The sequence below is a fragment of the Dermochelys coriacea genome, chromosome 1 (assembly GCF_009764565.3).
Source record: "Dermochelys coriacea isolate rDerCor1 chromosome 1, rDerCor1.pri.v4, whole genome shotgun sequence".
NCBI classification, from domain to species: Eukaryota; Metazoa; Chordata; order Testudines; family Dermochelyidae; genus Dermochelys; species Dermochelys coriacea.
The window spans coordinates 50772518-50792823 of record NC_050068.2 but is presented as its reverse complement, the minus strand read 5'-3'; the positions used below and the strand labels follow the sequence as shown (position 1 = coordinate 50792823).

Below are 20306 nucleotides of genomic sequence, written 5' to 3'. Positions count from 1 at the left end.
GAAAATTACATTCCTGTTACATGCCTCATAGCCCTACCGACACAATATGTACATCTATGACAATACAGTCACCAAATATACAAAGAAGAAACATGAAGTAAAGTGTATATACCCCTGGGTGTGTAATTTGATCAGTATAATGTGTGGAAAATTATTCTGATAGTCATCATTACAGTATTGTAACACATGAAGTGCCTTAGGCTGAGAATGTGATTTCCAGTGAGATTTTCAGAAGAACCTAAAAGAATAACTTATCTTTGCAATAAAAGCTAAGGTTGTTAAACAAACCAAGCTATTCAGAAGAAAAATAAGAGAAAAATGTAACTGAGGCTCTCTTCCCTCAGAGGACCGTATGCCAAATGTGATGAATCCAGAAGTATAGCACTCTTGCCGTGTGGGAGTCATTAAGCGTTATAGAGCATTACAAGACTCTTGATGATATAATGAAAATCAGAATCTTTCCACTATGCTCCCTTTCTGACTTATTTATAAGTTTAAAAGGGAAGAATTTAACTTTCATTGTTTCAGAGTAGCAGCCGTGTTAGTCTGTATTCGCAAAAAGAAAAGGAGTACTTGTGGCACCTTAGAGACTATTTGGAGAGGAAGATGATGTCTGTCTGTATCTGTGCGAGTTTTTTCATGAAGTTGACAGATTTCCACTCTATACGGCTAAATTCAGTGCCTTGCATAATCACAGGTTTCAGAGTAGCAGCCGTGTTAGTCTGTATTCGCAAAAAGAAAAGGAGTACTTGTGGCACCTTAGAGACTTTTCTTTTCTTTTTGCGAATACAGACTAACACGGCTGCTACTCTGAAACCTGTGATTATGCAAGGCACTGAATTTAGCCGTATAGAGTGGAAATCTGTCAACTTCATGAAAAAACTCGCACAGATACAGACAGACATCATCTTCCTCTCCAAATAGTCTCTAAGGTGCCACAAGTACTCCTTTTCTTTTTGCGAACTTTCATTGTGTAAGTATGGCAAATGATGGCTTCTTATCCAAATACTTCATGAGCAAAACTCCACTTGGAAGAGAATGAGTTTAGATTTAAAAAGTGAAAAACATATTTTGGTGAAAATGTCAAAATTACTGATTGCACCCAAATTCAACCCTTTAATGCAAGCTGTACCCTTAGACAGATCTCCAGTTTGATTTGTGTGAATACCCCTGTTCCATCAAGACATCAGGTTTAAAGTACATGCAAGTTGTAACTCCACAATAAAATTAAGAAACATTTTTGTTCTTTATACAAGGTTTTACTTTTACAAAAGTATCCCTTCAAAGTTAAGATGTGCATCTGATGTACAAAGTATCAAACATATTTTTTTTTCTCAGCTTGAAAAGAGACTGGAAATGGGATGCATGTTAGATTCACAGACTAAACATTGTAACAACTGGACATTCACAAGGTTCCTCAGAATTTTCAAAAGTCTCTTGTGGCGCATCCTACTACCTTTTCTCAATAAACAAAGATATATGAAATAATTACCAAAACATCTCCTAATTCATATAATTTACATGATACAAGCTTGCTTTTCAGCAGCTGGTGTTCAGTTGTGAAAAAACACACAAAATAAAATGGTTGCTGACTACAATGTACAGCTATTGCTGGGTGTAATGGAATGTACAACGGAGGTCAATGCAGACGTGTTTTTCCACCAGAGATTACGCCTTTCATTGTAGCACTTGTGCTCTCAGCTTTACCTTGGCTTTCAGTTCTTCATTAAGCTTCAGTATCTGTTCTGATGCTCATAATGCCACCGATTAAAATCTATATTAAAAGCTACAATGCTACCAGAAGCCATGCCAGTAATCAGAGTTCTGAAAAAGGTAAAAAGATAGATACTGTACTTGTTATATTTTTTACCCACAGAGTAGTCATCTCTTAACTTTCAGAAACTGCAGGTTATGCTGAATATTAAAAATAGTAACAGAACGGGGGCTTCTCTTTGACAGTTACATATAAATGCATATTGTGCTAATTAGGTGTTCTTAAAAAGTTTCATACTCCTATGAATATGCTCCTAGTTTCTTTCTTTAGCAGAAATAATTATTGGATGGATTTCTAGTTACAACTGACCCCTTTAACTGTGAGTCTGAGTTTTTCTCATCTGCCTCCTACAACTGGATCTTGGGTGTCAACCAATTGCTGATACCAAACAATACAAAATGCATTTTATCAGTCCCCACGTAAATGAGAGTAATCATGTGCTGAAAGTAAGCCTGTGCTTATGTGCATTCCTGAAATGGGATTTCAGAACCCAGCATTAGAATCAAAAGATAGACAAATTAGTTTAGTAAATAAAATGTGCTATATTTGCTTATTGTAAACAAGAAACTACAGAACGCAGTTCAGCACTGTAATATAAAATGGCAGAATTCCAAGAGTAAATAAACCTCGTTCTGTAAGTTAGTTTTGATTTGGCTGAGACAGAAATCTTGTTTCAGATCATCAAATGATAAACAAATAAATTGAGTAGGTATTTGATGTATGGATATTTTTGGTGCTGCATCAAACAGTGGTACATAGTATAAAAATTCTAAAATGTATAATAAAGTAAGCTGAAATGAATACTAAAGGATTTTTAAAAATCCTTCACATTTCATGAGAGTGAGTTTTGCTGACAAACACCATACTGGCAAATGATGCAAAAACTAAAACCACTCACAACCCGGTATAAATACATCATTAGACTTACATTTTAATCACACTAATATAGGAGATTCAGAGATCAGGCTCATGCATCCCTGCATTGGCCAGTGATAATACAATATTCACTCAGGCCCCGATCCTGCAAATACTTATGCATATGCAATCAAGCCAGATCCTTAGCTACCATAAATCAGCGTATCTCAGATGAAGTCAATGTAATTTTCCTGATTTACACTAAGGGAGGAAATGGTGCATGAAACTGGGACTATGTGTCTTCTTAAAGTTAAGCAGATGTATAAGTGCCCATAGGATTAGAGCCTAAACTGTCAATTCAGCTAGATCAACAGGAAATAGTTGTATCACATATTTTAAATGAAGTATAACAGTCGTTCAACATGCTAACATCAAAGAGACAGTACTTAATAGTTTTGTTTAATATTTACCGCATGATTTTAATTCTAACGCTGCAACTCACCTCTGATCATGAGACAAGTCCATTGCTCTTATGCCAGCATCACAGCCAGGGTAAATATAGAGCTGTTTAAAATCACAAGCCTGCCACACTTCCACTACTCCATTGTCCCCCCCAGTCACCAGGTTCTGTCCATCACTGCTCAGGAGGATGGCCTTGAGAAGAGACAACCAAAACCAGTAACTTTAGTTAATACTGGGGGAAAGTGACAAATGGCCCCACAAATAGCTCTCACCAATGGAGTGTATGTTTGTGTTTCTGCCCACATTTAAAGATGAAGAGAAATACTTAAAAATAACAAAACCTGTTTAGGGACCCCAAATCTGTGCGCCTCTAAAATGACAAATAAATACATTTCACCTGCGACCTACAAAGCTTTTAATTGCCAAGACTTGAGTTCCGCATGCAAAACTTGGGTTTGCCCTGCAGTATTTGACACCATCACTAACACCTAAGGCAGAGTAGAGACCTGCATTCCTTACACTGCTTCAAGTGCTACTGGTAGAACAGGTCCTGAGGTCATGTTGTTGCTAATAAGTGAAGAAGGAATTAATTTCAAACAATTTTGTTTTAAAGACATATTTCCCGCTGAAATTTAAGTCTAAACTTAAATTCCAGGAATCATCTGGTATCATAAACAATTTGTTCTTATTTATTTTGAAAAAGTATGAGTTAACTGCTGACTTGATTCAGAGTGGTAGCCGTGTTAGTCTGTGTCAGTAAAAAGAACAGGAGGACTTGTGGCACCTTAGAGACTAACAAGTTTACTTGAGCATAAGCTTTCGTGGGCTAAAACCCACTTCATTGGATGCATGCAATGGAAAATACAGTAGGAATATATACACACAAACACACACAGAACATGAAAAAATGGGTGTTATCACTACAAAAGGTTGTTTTTTTTCTCTCCTGCTGATAATAGCTCACCTTAACTAATCACTCTCATAGTGGGTATGGCAACATCCATTTTTCCATGTTCTCTGTGTGCGTATATATATATCTTCCTACATATTTTCCACTGCATGCATCTGATGAAGTGGGTTTTAGCCCACGGAAGCTTATGCTCAAATAAATGTGTTAGTCTCTAAGGTGCCACAAGTACTCCTTGTTCTTTTTGCTGACTTGAGATGGACATAAAAGGATATCTATTTGAACATTATATTTTCTGAGAACAGCAATTTTATACATGTTATTTTCTCAGAGGTGAAAGTAAGATAAAAGACTTACCAATATGGGGGCCCAGCTCTGGGCACCCAGAAGAGGCGTGGCTGGGGATCAGCCTCCCACAGCCAGCCCTTCCACGCTGCCCGGCCTGCACTGCCCAGGGCTCCGGCAGTGATTTAAAGGGCCTGGGGCTCCAGCTGCTGCCACGGTAGGGGAGGCGGCGGCCAGGAGTGCAGAGCTCTTTTAAATTGCCAGGCCCCAGGGAAGCTGTCCCTTTTCTGCTCTCCTGTTGGCAGCCCTGCTCGTAGGGTACCTACCCATCAAAGGTTTAATGTGGGCTGTGTATGGGCCGGTACTGGCGGCCACTTCTTACCAGTATGCCGTACCAGCCCATACCGGCCCACTTTCACCCTTGTATTTTCTCTAAGTAACATTGCAAATACATTCCATTTATTTTAAAAAAGGAGTGCAGTGTCAAATGGTTGTTTAATGCATTTAGATTTACCCTGGTTGAGTCATTGATCTCCATCTGAGCTAACAGTTTGCCATTAATGCTGAAATTGCTGAACCGTCCTCGCTCATAGTAGATGATGCAGTGGCCTTCACTAGATACTGAAATTAAGCGAGGGTACAAGCAGTTTTCAGTCCCTTCAAGTGCTCTCAGCAAATCTCCAGTAATTGTGTGTACCAGACAAGGACCTTCTGTACAATGAAAACAATAAAATATATTATATAGATGCTTGTGTCACAAACTATATGCAGTCTGAATACAGACAATATGTACAGACATAGGAAAACATAGTCCTTGACCTAAAAATATTACAGTTTACTACTACTACAACAACAACAAAGCAGGTGGCAGACGGAGGAAAAGGATACAGCATATCAGCAGAGTGGTATTTTTTTTTTAATTTACTTCAACTGTTAACTGCTTTCAATTGTGAGTATTTTTAACCCTTTTCTAATAATTAATCTTTGCAAACTCATCCCTTCCTCCTCCTAACTGGTCAGAAGTCTGTCAAGCTGCATTTCCCCTTGTTAATGTGAACTCATTCCATCCCACCCACCCCCATCATACAGACAAACAGATGGGGTCCTATCAGCGTAAGGTAGAGAAGGTCCCCTGGGACAAGGTAGCCACGTCACCACATGTTCCTCCTGAGGTCACTGGCAGTTCCTGTCGGTCTCCTCCCCGCATGGATGTACAACATGCACAGATTTTAATACTCTGTAGTAATAATTATTATTACAGTGGATGTAATTAAAAAGTCAACATTTGCGACTCCCTAGTGATTGTGGTAGATGGCATTTTCTCAAGAGTTTTTAAATGGTGTGCACTAAATATGCAAGGTAAATTTTATTTAATTTGTATGCCATTTTTTACTGTTGGGGTAACAAAAAGAAAAGTATAAAAGTAAGAACACATTTTTCAAGTGCTGGGCTCATCAATTCATAGATTCATAGATACTAAGGTCAAAAGGGACCATTCTGATCATCTAGTCCGACCTCCTGCACAACGCAGGCCACAGAATCTCACCCACCCACTCCTACGAAAAACCTCACCTATGTCTGAGCTATTGAAGTCCTCAAGTTGTGGTTTAAAGACTTCAAGGAGCAGAGAATCCTCCCTCAAGTGACCCATGCCCCATGCTACAGAGGAAGGCGAAAAACCTCCAGTGCCTCTTCCAATCTGCCCTGAAGGAAAATTCCTTCCTGACCCCAAATATGGCGATCAGCTGAACCCTGAGCATATGGGCAAGATTCACCAGCCAGATAATTCTTTCCTGGGTAACTCAGATCCCACCCATCTAATATTCCATCTCAGGGGATTAGGGCTATTTACCCTGAATATTTAAAGATCAATTAATTACCAAAATCACATTATCCCATCATATCATCTCCTCCATAAACTTATTGAGTATAATCTTAAAGCCAGATAGATCTTTTGCCCCCACTGCTTCCTTTGGAAGGCTATTCCAAAACTTCACTCCTCTGATGGTTAGAAACCTTCGTCTAATTTCAAGTCTAAACTTCCTGGTGGCCAGTTTATATCCATTTGTTCTTGTGTCCACATTGGTGCTGAGTTTAAATAATTCCTCTCCCTCTCCTGTATTTATCCCTCGGATATATTTATAGAGAGCAATCATATCTCCCCTCAACCTTCTTTTAGTTAGGCTAAACAAGCCAAGCTCCTTAAGTCTCCTTTCATAAGACAAGTTTTCCATTCCTCGGATCATCCTAGTAGCCCTTCTTTGTACCTGCTCCAGTTTGAATTCATCCTCTTTAAACATGGGAGACCAGAACTGCACACAGTATTCCAAGTGAGGTCTCACTAGTGCCTTGTATAAAACTAAAGGTACTAAAGGAGGTACTAAAACCTCCTTATCCCTACTGGAAATACCTCTCCTGATGCATCCCAAAAATGCATTAGCTTTTTTTCACAGCCATTTCCATTTAAGCAATTTTTTTTCCAAGTGAGGTGGGGGAAATCTGGGTATAGATTCTGGCTAAGAGAAATAGTCTCTTCTGTGACAAGTGTAACAAGCCATACTCCTTAAAAGCAGCACAATCTTTCTCTTAAAGAACTTGGGCCCTGATCCAGCAACTGGATTCATGCACCTGCTTAGAGCCCCACTAACTTCAGTGAGCTTCAACACATGGGCCCATGGGTCTGCCCATTTAGATCAAGTTGCAGAATCTGGGACCTAGTTTGTGAATTCTTTGGGAAAGGGACTATGTTTTCCAAGATTTTTGTAGAGGGTCTAATACAATGAAAGTCCAATCCTTACTTAGGCCATTGGACACTACCTTAATAGAAAAAATAATAGTCTCAAACTGCTATTTGTCAACTTCAGAAACAGTAAATGAAATGCAGGAAAGTTGTGAGATGCAGACAGAGTCAGTTTTAGAACAATTAAAAACTAGATTACTCAAAAGAAAAGAGCAATACATTAATATTTAAACAGACTGACAAACTGGCTATTTCCTTGGTCCGTATAAACCATCAGGGACAGGAGAAGAAAGAAATAAAGAAAATCATCTGATTTAGGTTCTGACCTAAAGGAATGCAGACAGACCACTCATGTCTATACTTGAATAAGAACATAAACAGATATAGGAAATACTCTCAACTTGATATGTAGGACTTTGGTTGCTAGACTCCCATTAACTCTGCCTCCTTGCCTAGTCATGCCCTAATGCATTACTCTCTAGAGCTGTGTAGCTGTTACCATAGTGAAATGGAGTGCTAGAAAGTGCCATATTGTGTAAAGGAATGACAGGCAATGTGCAATTAGGGACATGTGAGGTTTAGCGAGAGAGCTGAGTCCACGTAGTGATGTGGTGAAAATAGAAGCAGAGAAATTGGGGAGAAACTGCAGGGGAAGCTTGAGAAGAGGAATCAGTGAGAAAACATAAGATGGGAGAATTTGAATGTATAAACCATAGGGGCTGGTGTAACTAAGGGAAGAGCACAGGAGAGACAGCTCAGGAGAGCAGAATTTGATGGTGGGTTTCTGGGACAAACAGTGTAGGCCCCAATTCCTCTTAATCATTCAGGAATGTATTCTTTATTTGATATGTAGGTCTTTAGTTGTCCAGCACCCAGTGCCTCTATAAAGAGCTGCATTACTAAAGCCTTACATTTTCATTAGTGTCTAATGAAGCTGTGGATAGTCTACCAGAGATCTCAGCAATAATAATAGAAGGTAGTTTGCAACAATACAGTTCAAAAGGGTACAGTCCTATTGCACTAAAGTAATATGAAGCTGGCTTATGGACTAAGAATTAACGTCACTGCAAGAAAAGCTTCAGGGTAGGTTCCTAGTTACTGTGCTTTATCTCATGAATTTCTTCACCTAGCCTACCCTTCTTATATAATATGTCATTATTAGAATTAATAATTAGCATTTCCTGTTAGAATCTGCAGAATTCAGAGGTTTCAAACTCAGCTATGAAAATAAATGTTGAGCTCAAAGTTATCATAAAATGTATCAGTCCAACAAACTTAACTGTGAATGTATGGGGCAGAGTAATCAACCTGGCCTTTTAGCCCTCAGAAGCAACAACCCTTCTTAGGAATTAGTGGAAGAATAAATTCCTATGAGGAGACATGGATGAAAGAGGCATCATCATGAGGAGAAGAGGAAGAGAGTTGGATCTGTGGGAGAAAGAATATAGGAATTCCAGGAAGAGGAGATGGGACAGAAAGAGAAATGAGGGAGAAGGGACTATGAAGAGTCAATAGAATAATGTGGAGAGGAGAAAAAGAAAGATCAGAAGAAGGGAATAAACATAAAATAACAGAAGTGAATAGGAAAGGATGAGAAGAAAAAATATGCTCCTTTTCAAATCAAGAAAAGGAGATAAATGAGAGAGAGCTGTGCAAAAAAGATTGTAGATGGAAATAAAGCGAGAAAAGGAACAGAGATGAATGGAATAAACCAAATGGAAAGAGTGAAAAATAAAGGAGTGCAATAATGAATGGTCAAGCTAAAACACTCAACATTTAGATTGGAATGTTTATTCAATTTGATTACTATAATTCTTTGGCAGACATCTCTACAGGGATGGGGCAAAAGGATGGGATGTCTATTTTGAGAACTTATATTAGTAATTGTTGGGTACTCTGGATTCTACAGACAAATAATTGGAGAAATAGGCAAACAACTGATAATTCAGCAGATGGCTCAAAACTTTCTAATGGAAGATGGCAAATAAAAATGCCCAGGCTCCTGCTTCTTTGTAGAACTGCCCACTGAAAAAAACAACATTCTACATGTTGGCATCTGTGCACAGTCCAATAGGCTCTACTTCTCTTGCCCAGGAGAATGGGGACAACCCAAATATGCCTAATCTTTATTTAAAATGTGACAGCTAACTTGGGGATAGGGGCATTCCTACCTGGCTCTCCCCACAATCCTATGTTTCCATCTGATGGTTTTTATCATGATACCATTGTGTACAGTGCTGCTAGTGGAGAGTAATGTTTTCTGGTATACTAAGTGTGTTTGTGTCTAAGTGTCATATGTATTGATAGAAAATATTATGTTCAGAGTTAGCAACTGCTTAGACTATCAGAATTAAAATATGTCTTGGTTGAGGAGACTTAGGATAATTAAATTGCACTTGGCTCAAGGGAACACTGAAAAACAGTCACTGAAGGAGACTTTGAAATTTTTAAAACTTAAACTATAAAATGACTTCTGACCTTTAGCACCACTGATAACAAGTCCCAGCTCTGCACAGACCGATACACAGACAACTTCATGGTCATGACCAGTTAGAACAGCTCTAGGAGCAGGATAATCACCTGTAAAAAAACAACCATAGTAAGGAATTACAAACCAAACATGTTTCAGCAACAAAGGAGGAGTTTTGCTGCAATTTGTTTTAATTCATTAAGCAACAGAGCAAGGTGCAATCTGCATAAACGTCTCATTCTTGGGTTTTCTGTGTGGAACTGCATTTAAACCTTATCAAGCTCTCATAAAGCAACACTTCAATGCTCACTTGTTCACATAAATATACCTCTATTATTTAGTAACAGTGGGAGATGTGCTGCGAATGCTGCACAGGATGACGATAAGATACTGAAAATCTGTGCTATGTATTCTAACTATACTGAAAAGAGGCATGCATTCCACAGAACTCATGGAGTATGACACTATTAAAGGTAAAAGTAACACAGTGATATGCAGTGTAACATAGCACATACTTCTAGAAAAAAGAAACTTAGAAAATTATGGTGGTTTTTTGAATCCCTTCATCATCTGGAATCTACGTATTTCTGAATGCCTATTACATCAAGATTTAAAATATGGGAAAACAAACAGCTGGACATATAATTATGAATTTATTTACAGATATGTGTGTGTGTATGACACAGGTACTTCACACACTGACAGTCAGCTACACATGTTAAAAAATAGGTTACTTACCTGTACAGTATCTGGAGTTCTTTGAGATGTTTTGTCTCCGTGGGAGCTACGCCTTAGGATGTGCAAAGATTTTTTTGTCAGTAGTGCCCACAATTTAATGCCTGCCCCCTGCATATCCTCATGCTCCAGTGTGAGGGGATATAGGGATGGGCAGACCCACTGCTGCTCAAGTTTCTTCTCAACCATGAAGCCCAGAAAAAAGAGTCTGCAGCAGAGGGGAAGAGGAGCAGATGAGGAGCACCTATAGGGACAAAACATCTTAAAGAACACCAGTTACTGAACTGGTTAAGTAACATCTCTTTCTTCTTCCAGTTGTTGTCCCTATGGGTGCTCCACCTCATAAGGCTCCTAAGCAAAGGAGGCAGATTCAGTAGATCTAAGAACAACTTTGCTACAGGTCACATCCACCCTGGAAGCAGGTACGATAGTGTAGTGCTGGGAAAACGTGTGAACATATGACCAGGTGGTGGCTGTGCATATGTCCATGATGGGTATATTCTGAAGTAGGGCTCTGGAGGTGGATTGAGCCCTAGTGGAATGAGCAGTCACTTTAGGTAGGGGGTGCATTCCAGAAGCTTCATAAGCTAAATTGCACCTGGAAACCCATTTTTAGTAGAAATGGGCTGTTCCATCGTTCTTTCTGTGAAAGACACAAAGTCTGGGAAAGCCGTGAAAGACAGTGCTATCAAGGTAGAAGGCAAGAGCCCTACACACATCCAGGGTATGAAGACGAGCCTCCTTTCTTGAAGAGTGAGGCTTCGGGTAAAATACTGTCAATTGAATGTCCTGACTGATGTGGAATTCTGATGAGACCTTAGGCAGGAAATGAGGATGGGAACATAGAGTCACTTTATCATAGTAGAAAATTGTGAAAGGAGGGTCAGCCATGAGTGCCTCAAGCTCTCTTGGCCTCCTGGCAAAAATTATGGTTATAAGAAATGACTTCTTGAAGGATAAATGAAGGAGCGAACAGCTCCCCACAGGTTCAGATAGATGTTTTTAAGGCACTGAGAACTAGGCTAAGGTCCCAAGGTGAAATAGGCTGCTTGAGGTGAGGAAAAAGGTTAGACAAACTCTTAAGGAATCTAAGAGTGCTAGGGTGTGCAAAAACAGAAAATCCTTGACCTGTCATTGAAAATGGCTGTGGATGAAAGTAATGGCAGCTAGATGCACCTTAATGGAGCTCATTAACAAATCCTGTGTTTTTTAATTCAGCTGGTAATCAAGTATGTTCCTGAGGAGAGACTTGTGAAGGAGAAAGAAAAGGAGTACTTGTGGCACCTTAGAGACTAACAAATTTATTAGAGCATAAGCTTTCGTGAGCTACAGCTCACTTCATCGGATGCTGTAGCTCACGAAAGCTTATGCTCTAATAAATTTGTTAGTCTCTAAGGTGCCACAAGTACTCCTTTTCTTTTTGCGAATACAGACTAACACGGCTGCTACTCTGAAACTTGTGAAGGAGAGAGAGAGATCGACTGGCACATCAGGCTTGGAAATGCCTCTACTTTTGCAGGTAGTTTTTCCTCCTGGTGGGTGTTGCTCAGAAGTGCAGTCTTAACTTTGAGAGAACAGTCTAATTCTATGCCTGAGAACGATTGAGGAGCCAGACCTTGAGGTGCTGTAATAAGAGGCTAGGGTGGTTCATGGTGCTTGATTCCTGTGCTAGGAGATCTGCTGTCAGAGGAAAGTGAAGAGGCAAAACAGATATGGGAACCATGCTTGCCTCAGTCTTGATGGTGCTATGAGGATAGCTAATGATCTCTCTTGTTTTACCTTATTTAGAGCTATGAGGATCGATGGTGTTGGAGGGTAAGCGTACCGCAAGGTGTGATGCCAAGAAACGAGGAGGCTATTCCCTATCAGGTTGCAACTGTAATCTCCCCTCGAGCAGAAGCATTGGCACTTCACGTTGGATGCAAAGAGAGCTATCTCTGGGATGCTCCAAAACTAACAAATCATCTGAAAGACCAAATTGCTGAGTTCCCACTCATGGTCATGGCAAAAATGTTTGCTCAGGGAGTCTGCCATGCTGTTTTGCAGTCCCATCAGATAAACTGCTGAGATGTCTATGTGCTGGGACATGCACCTTATTAACTCTGCACATAGGCACTGGTATCTTGGTCCTCCCTGATAATTTATATAGTACATGGCCATTCTGTTGTCCAACATTATTTTGGCTCAGTGGCCCCTGATGCAAACACATAGCAAACTGCTCTGAGTTTGAGAATGATGATGTGGAGTGACAACCATTAGGGAATCCGATTGCCTTGGGTTGTGAAATCCTGGAGATTTCTAAGGATGGGATTAGGACTGTTAGAGTTACCATCCTGAATTGCTGTGTAAAGATGTACGTGTTCAGAGCCTGAGATCCAGGACTGGTCTTCAACCTCCTTTTTTTCTTGGGAACCAGGAATGCACTTTTCTTCCTTGGCTGGAAATTATACCTGGAAGCAGTCAGTCTCTGTAATGCGATTCTTTATGAAATGGGTTTAAAGTGCAAAAAAAAGAGTTACAAGTAAAGTATAAACTCACCATCTACAGCATTAACCTCGCCTATCAAAGGGGGAGGTATACAAAACTGGCAGATGATCTGGCTTTTCAGCTAGGGAGAACAGAAAGCTGCGAGAAGCAGAAAGAGACATGTGCTGTGTGTATCTGACCAGGGATTTGCTAGAGATTGAGGTTGAGTTTTGGTGGTTTCTTTGTCTATGTGGCTTTTATATATCCAAGGGTATGATGTGTGGGGTGGAATAATCTGAGGAGATGATGCAACAATCTTATGGATTTTCCAGTCTGTTTTCCCATTCTGTGGGTTCTTCTGTGAAAGGGGACTGTGACAATTTGGGAAATCAGTATATGTACAATTCATGAATTCTGTTTGAGATTATGAACTGTGGCCCAGATTCTCAAAGGTATTTAGGTTCCTAACTTCCACTGATTTCAATGGCTCCTAACGTCCATAGATTGATTTAAATGGAAGTTAGAAGCATAAATATCTTTGACGATCTGGCCTTCTGTATATATAGCTCAAAAAGAAAAGGAGTACTTGTGGCACCTTAGAGACTAACAAATTTATTAGAGCATAAGCTTTCGTGAGCTACAGCTCACTTCATCGGATGCATTTGGTGGAAAAAACAGAGTAGAGATTTATATACACACACACAGAGAACATGAAACAATGGGTTTATCATACACACTGTAAGGAGAGTGATCACTTAAGATAAGCCATCACCAACAGCAGGGGGGGGAAGGAGGAAAACCTTTCATGGTGACAAGCAGGTAGGCTAATTCCAGCAGTTAACAAGAATATCAGAGGAACAGTGGGGGGTGGGGTGGGAGGGAGAAATACCATGGGGAAATAGTTTTACTTTGTGTAATGACTCATCCATTCCCAGTCTCTATTCAAGCCTAAGTTAATTGTATCCAGTTTGCAAATTAATTCCAATTCAGCAGTCTCTCGTTGGAGTCTGTTTTTGAAGCTTTTTTGTTGAAGTATAGCCACTCTTAGGTCTGTGATCGAGTGACCAGAGAGATTGAAGTGTTCTCCAACTGGTTTTTGAATGTTATAATTCTTGACGTCTGATTTGTGTCCATTCATTCTTTTACGTAGAGACTGTCCAGTTTGGCCAATGTACATGGCAGAGGGGCATTGCTGGCACATGATGGCATATATCACATTGGTAGATGCGCAGGTGAAGGAGCCTCTGATAGTGTGGCTGATGTGATTAGGCCCTATGATGGTATCCCCTGAATAGATATGTGGACAGAGTTGGCAACGGGCTTTGTTGCAAGGATAGGTTCCTGGGTTAGTGGTTCTGTTGTGTGGTGTGTGGTTGCTGGTGAGTATTTGCTTCAGATTGGGGGGCTGTCTGTAAGCAAGGACTGGTCTGTCTCCCAAGATCTGAGAGAGCGATGGCTCGTCCTTCAGGATAGGTTGTAGATCCTTGATGATGCGTTGGAGGGGTTTTAGTTGGGGGCTGAAGGTGATGGCTAGTGGCGTTCTGTTGTTTTCTTTGTTGGGCCTGTCCTGTAGTAGGTGACTTCTGGGTACTCTTCTGGCTCTGTCAATCTGTTTCTTCACTTCAGCAGGTGGGTACTGTAGTTGTAGGAATGCATGATAGAGATCTTGTAGGTGTTTGTCTCTGTCTGAGGGGTTGGAGCAAATGCGGTTATATCGTAGCGCTTGGCTGTAGACAATGGATCGAGTGGTATGATCTGGATGAAAGCTAGAGGCATGTAGGTAGGAATAGCGGTCAGTAGGTTTCCGATATAGGGTGGTGTTTATGTGACCATCGCTTATTAGCACCGTAGTGTCCAGGAAGTGGATCTCTTGTGTGGACTGGTCCAGGCTGAGGTTGATGGTGGGATGGAAATTGTTGAAATCATGGTGGAATTCCTCAAGAGCTTCTTTTCCATGGGTCCAGATGATGAAGATGTCATCAATGTAGCGCAAGTAGAGTAGGGGCATTAGGGAACGAGAGCTGAGGAAGCGTTGTTCTAAGTCAGCCATAAAAATGTTGGCATACTGTGGGGCCATGCGGGTACCCATCGCAGTGCCGCTGATTTGAAGGTATACATTGTCACCAAATGTGAAATAGTTATGGGTCAGGACAAAGTCACAAAGTTCTGCCACCAGGTTAGCCGTGACAGTATCGGGGATACTGTTCCTGACGGCTTGTAGTCCATCTTTGTGTGGAATGTTGGTGTAGAGGGCTTCTACATCCATAGTGGCTAGGATGGTGTTTTTAGGAAGATCACCAATGGACTGTAGTTTCCTCAGGAAATCGGTGGTGTCTCGAAGATAGCTGGGAGTGCTGGTAACGAAGGGCCTGAGGAGGGAGTCTACATAGCCAGACAATCCTGCTGTCAGGGTGCCAATGCCTGAGATGATGGGGCGTCCAGGATTTCCAGGTTTATGGATCTTGGGTAGCAGATAGAATACCCCAGGTCCTGGCTCCAGGGGTGTGTCTGTGCGGATTTGTTCTTGTGCTTTTTCAGGGAGTTTCTTGAGCAAATGCTGTAGTTTCTTTTGGTAACTCTCAGTGGGATCAGAGGGTAATGGCTTGTAGAAAGTGGTGTTGGAGAGCTGCCTAGTAGCCTCTTGTTCATACTCTGACCTATTCATGATGACGACAGCACCTCCTTTGTCAGCCTTTTTGATTATGATGTCAGAGTTGGCCCCACAGTATGCCAACATTTTTATGGCTGACTTAGAACAACGCTTCCTCAGCTCTCGTTCCCTAATGCCCCTACTCTACTTGCGCTACATTGATGACATCTTCATCATCTGGACCCATGGAAAAGAAGCTCTTGAGGAATTCCACCATGATTTCAACAATTTCCATCCCACCATCAACCTCAGCCTGGACCAGTCCACACAAGAGATCCACTTCCTGGACACTACGGTGCTAATAAGCGATGGTCACATAAACACCACCCTATATCGGAAACCTACTGACCGCTATTCCTACCTACATGCCTCTAGCTTTCATCCAGATCATACCACTCGATCCATTGTCTACAGCCAAGCGCTACGATATAACCGCATTTGCTCCAACCCCTCAGACAGAGACAAACACCTACAAGATCTCTATCATGCATTCCTACAACTACAGTACCCACCTGCTGAAGTGAAGAAACAGATTGACAGAGCCAGAAGAGTACCCAGAAGTCACCTACTACAGGACAGGCCCAACAAAGAAAACAACAGAACGCCACTAGCCATCACCTTCAGCCCCCAACTAAAACCCCTCCAACGCATCATCAAGGATCTACAACCTATCCTGAAGGACGAGCCATCGCTCTCTCAGATCTTGGGAGACAGACCAGTCCTTGCTTACAGACAGCCCCCCAATCTGAAGCAAATACTCACCAGCAACCACACACCACACAACAGAACCACTAACCCAGGAACCTATCCTTGCAACAAAGCCCGTTGCCAACTCTGTCCACATATCTATTCAGGGGATACCATCATAGGGCCTAATCACATCAGCCACACTATCAGAGGCTCCTTCACCTGCGCATCTACCAATGTGATATATGCCATCATGTGCCAGCAATGCCCCTCTGCCATGTACATTGGCCAAACTGGACAGTCTCTACGTAAAAGAATGAATGGACACAAATCAGACGTCAAGAATTATAACATTCAAAAACCAGTTGGAGAACACTTCAATCTCTCTGGTCACTCGATCACAGACCTAAGAGTGGCTATACTTCAACAAAAAAGCTTCAAAAACAGACTCCAACGAGAGACTGCTGAATTGGAATTAATTTGCAAACTGGATACAATTAACTTAGGCTTGAATAGAGACTGGGAATGGATGAGTCATTACACAAAGTAAAACTATTTCCCCATGGTCTTTCTCCCTCCCCCCCCGCCCCCCACTGTTCCTCTGATATTCTTGTTAACTGCTGGAATTAGCCTACCTGCTTGTCACCATGAAAGGTTTTCCTCCTTCCCCCCCCTGCTGTTGGTGATGGCTTATCTTAAGTGATCACTCTCCTTACAGTGTGTATGATAAACCCATTGTTTCATGTTCTCTGTGTGTGTGTATATAAATCTCTACTCTGTTTTTTCCACCAAATGCATCCGATGAAGTGAGCTGTAGCTCACGAAAGCTTATGCTCTAATAAATTTGTTAGTCTCTAAGGTGCCACAAGTACTCCTTTTCTTTTTGAGAATACAGACTAACACGGCTGCTACTCTGAAACCTATATATAGCTGTGTCAGACGGCAAACTCTACTTTGAACTTGGGCTTTGTCTGCCTTCTGTCTTTGTACCTCCAGGTTGGACTGGACTTCTGACACAGGGCTAACCACAAAAAAGTCATTATATCTTGATAGTCTTCTATACCAGTGCAAACAGATTTAGACAAAGAAAGTGGCCTTACCAAGAAAACTGGTCCGCCAAGGTAGATGGTAACTGAGCAACAGACCACCTAGTGGGTGACTGATTACCTGACAAGGCTGATTATTGGGGTCATCCTCACAGTGGGGATTGGAACTGCATAAAAGGAAGACTCTCACAAGCTGAGAGAGAGAAAAGAACAAGCGAGTGCGTCCACGTGCACAACCCAATGATTCAGAGAAGTCAAGTGAAGAAGATGGGATCCTGGACACCCTAAAGGACACTGACCAAATCCCAAAAAAAACCCAACAGCAGTGAAGAAACTAAATCAGGGAAGGGCATATAGCATATTTATTTCTGGACCTGTATATCTCTTGTGCTCTCTAAAGAAAAGAGTAATTGCTTTAGAATTCTTTTAGCAACGTCTGTCTATTATGTGTTTCAACCACCATGTGTCCATGGAGAAATTAAATGTAAACCAGAGTGCTCACAAAGATGGAACTCTGCAAAAGGGTGTACTTAAACTACCCGAGAGTCTGAGAGATCAGCACTTGTCCTGGATGCAAGATCCCACATCTGTCAGGGGGTAACAGTCAGAGTCTATTTCCATGAAGTGTGCCATAGAGCCAAAGACACAGCAGCTGGAGCCTACTGAGATCAAGGAAAGTTTAAAAGCATGTGGGACCCACACACAGCAGCCAGGTGAGTGTCCTGCAGGGGAAGCTTTCCCAGGGCTCTGATGGGGACAAACTAGGCCCAAGTGTTTATTTGGTTGAAAAGTTACTGTGATTCAGTATTGCCAACTCTTGCGATTTCATCATGATGCTAGTGATTTCGGGTGTTTTTTACCCGTCTCTTGAAAACATGATGAAAAGATGCCAACTCATGAATTTTCGTTATTCAAGAGGGCCACCATCTCCTATTACTATCAATGGGGCTAAAGCCAGCAAGATGTCCACCATTTCCCGATAGTTTATGTGCATGTGGAAGTCCAGCTGCCTTTAATAAAGTTGGCTGCTACTTCCTACTACAGTATTTTCAATGAAACTGAAGCCATGCCCACATGGCTTCCATGCTATGATTCAGGGGGCTAAACAGGACATGGACTGTGAGGAGTGCAGAGACACTATGGAAGGTAGATGAGGGAGAGCAAGGCCCAGGGGGAGCAGAAGGGAGGCTGAAGAGACACTGAGGAAGGAGCAGGGCAGAAGGAAGGCTGAGGATGTGGGAGACTGAAGAAGGAGCAGGGCAGAAGGGAGGCTGAGGAGGAAGGCTGAGGATGTGAGAGGCAGGAGGGAGACTGATGAAGGAGGGGGCAGAAGGGAGGCTGAGGATGTGGGAGGCAGGAGGGAGACTGAGGCGGGTGCAGATGACAGTGGTGGGATAGGAGCTGGACAGGACAGAATGGCAGTTCTCCAAGTCCCGGGGTAGTGGTAAGTAAAGGGAGTACCCTCCGAGCAGCCAGGGCAGGCAGTCTAGAACAGACTGTGAGTCACAGGATTTTGGCATCTGAGAGCTGCTCTTGAAATGATATAAGAAGCAGCTCTGATCTCATGATTTCTCCTCTACTTGGGATCCAGGTAGAGATGAAGCCCCAGGGAGCAGTGAGGCAGGGGAGTGGAGGAAATGCTACTGGGTCTGGGGAAAGGGAGAAGCCCTGGGGAGCAGCAAGACAGGGGATCGGGGGAGTCAAAACAGCAACAGGAAGTGTATGGCAGTTCCCCTGTCTTAGGGAAGAGGAGAGGGTAAGTGGAGTCTCCATCTGAAGAACCAGGGAGAGGCGTGCAGTTTGTGTGCATTAAAAGTTGACTTTCAACGTGAAATTATCACACACAGAGAGCCAGAAGAGCAGAAGAAAGTTAAAAAGAAAAAAGATAGACTAAAATATGTCTTGGTGATGTTTTTAGAATGTTTTATGATTTGTGGAGCCAATCTCAAGGGTTTTTGGGGATCCGATTCATGGTTTTTGATCTCTTGATCAAATTATTATAAAGTATTAAAGATAAGGTAAACTTCACAGTATCATTAGACTATGAACAAACTAATAAATGATTAAGTTAAATGATCTCATGTGCTTTTAAATACTGAAAGAAAAGCAGAACATAATTTGTAACAAGATTTTTTCCTCATACTTTGCCAAAGACAACAGTATACTATCTGTAACATGTTATTCTGGAATAGCAAAACATAAGAACGCATTGAAGCTGCAAACATTTAATTTTAAATCAGCAAAGACAGAGTTAATGTAGAAAATTTTGATAATTAAACTGGATGTTAACTGTGATCCTTTTGATTTGCAAACATTAAAGCCTATACAGACCAACGGTGTTCCTTACTACAGATTTTAAAAAATCCTATTTTTGAATATACTTCATAAATCTGTAAAATGTAGTCACAGAATTTGATTATTTGGAGTAACAGTTAAATTGCTACAAAACCTACATTATTTCCCCTTAGCGCTCAAAGAAAGAAAATAAAATTATAGTCAGTGATATTTTTCTACTGGGAAAACTGCAGAATGGGGAAGAGAACCTCACCCACATTACACTTCATTGCAAAGAACAGATGTCATGAACCTCAGCAATCATTCAAAATCTAGCAAAATATTCTGTCACTGTCACATCACAACTGATAGATGCAGCTAGAGGTTAAAGGCTATGGCACAGAGGGAGCTGTAGGTGAAACTATCTCACTATGAATTGAAACACCATCACTATAAGCTCACAGTAATTTTCCCAATGTGGCACCTCTGCAAAGGAATCATTACAGGGTAAACAAAGAGAAAATGCACATAAGACTTAGTCCTTTCTTCAGGCAACTGAGTTCTTCAGTTAGGTTTAAAATAAAAGATATCTTCTGGTCTCTGTGACAAAAATGCAATGCATAATGTATCTGTAAAACTCTTCTGTTGAAGATGCCATGCTTTTCTAGTAAAAAAAAGAAATATGAACAATGTCATTATTTGTTCTGTTTTCAGAGTAGCAGCCGTGTTAGTCTGTATTCGCAAAAAGAAATGGAGTACTTGTGGCACCTTAGAGACTAACAAATTGATTTTCTTGCCATTATAATGCCACTTAAAGGAAGTAACATATACCTATTGCTATGCGGAAATGTCTCCTAGGCTTCTTTTGGAAAAAAAGGCCTGATTTAGACATAGGGTCAAATTTGGTTCCCATTTCATCACTGACTTTGATGGGAACAAGAACAGGCTTATAACT

At 41.2% G+C, this 20306-nt stretch overlaps 1 protein-coding gene across 1 annotated transcript in view; it reads right to left on the bottom strand.

Moving 5' to 3' along the window:
- Window positions 1-849: 849 nt before the first annotated feature.
- LOC119860620 (neurobeachin-like) overlaps window positions 850-20306 on the bottom strand; it is a 39064-nt gene continuing 19607 nt past the window's right edge. Inside the window, 4 exon segments of the mRNA XM_043504401.1 lie at window positions 850-1824; window positions 3132-3283; window positions 4798-4994; window positions 9502-9603. Of these exon segments, the coding sequence (XP_043360336.1) occupies window positions 1734-1824; window positions 3132-3283; window positions 4798-4994; window positions 9502-9603 (542 nt within the window). The 3' untranslated portion in view covers window positions 850-1733.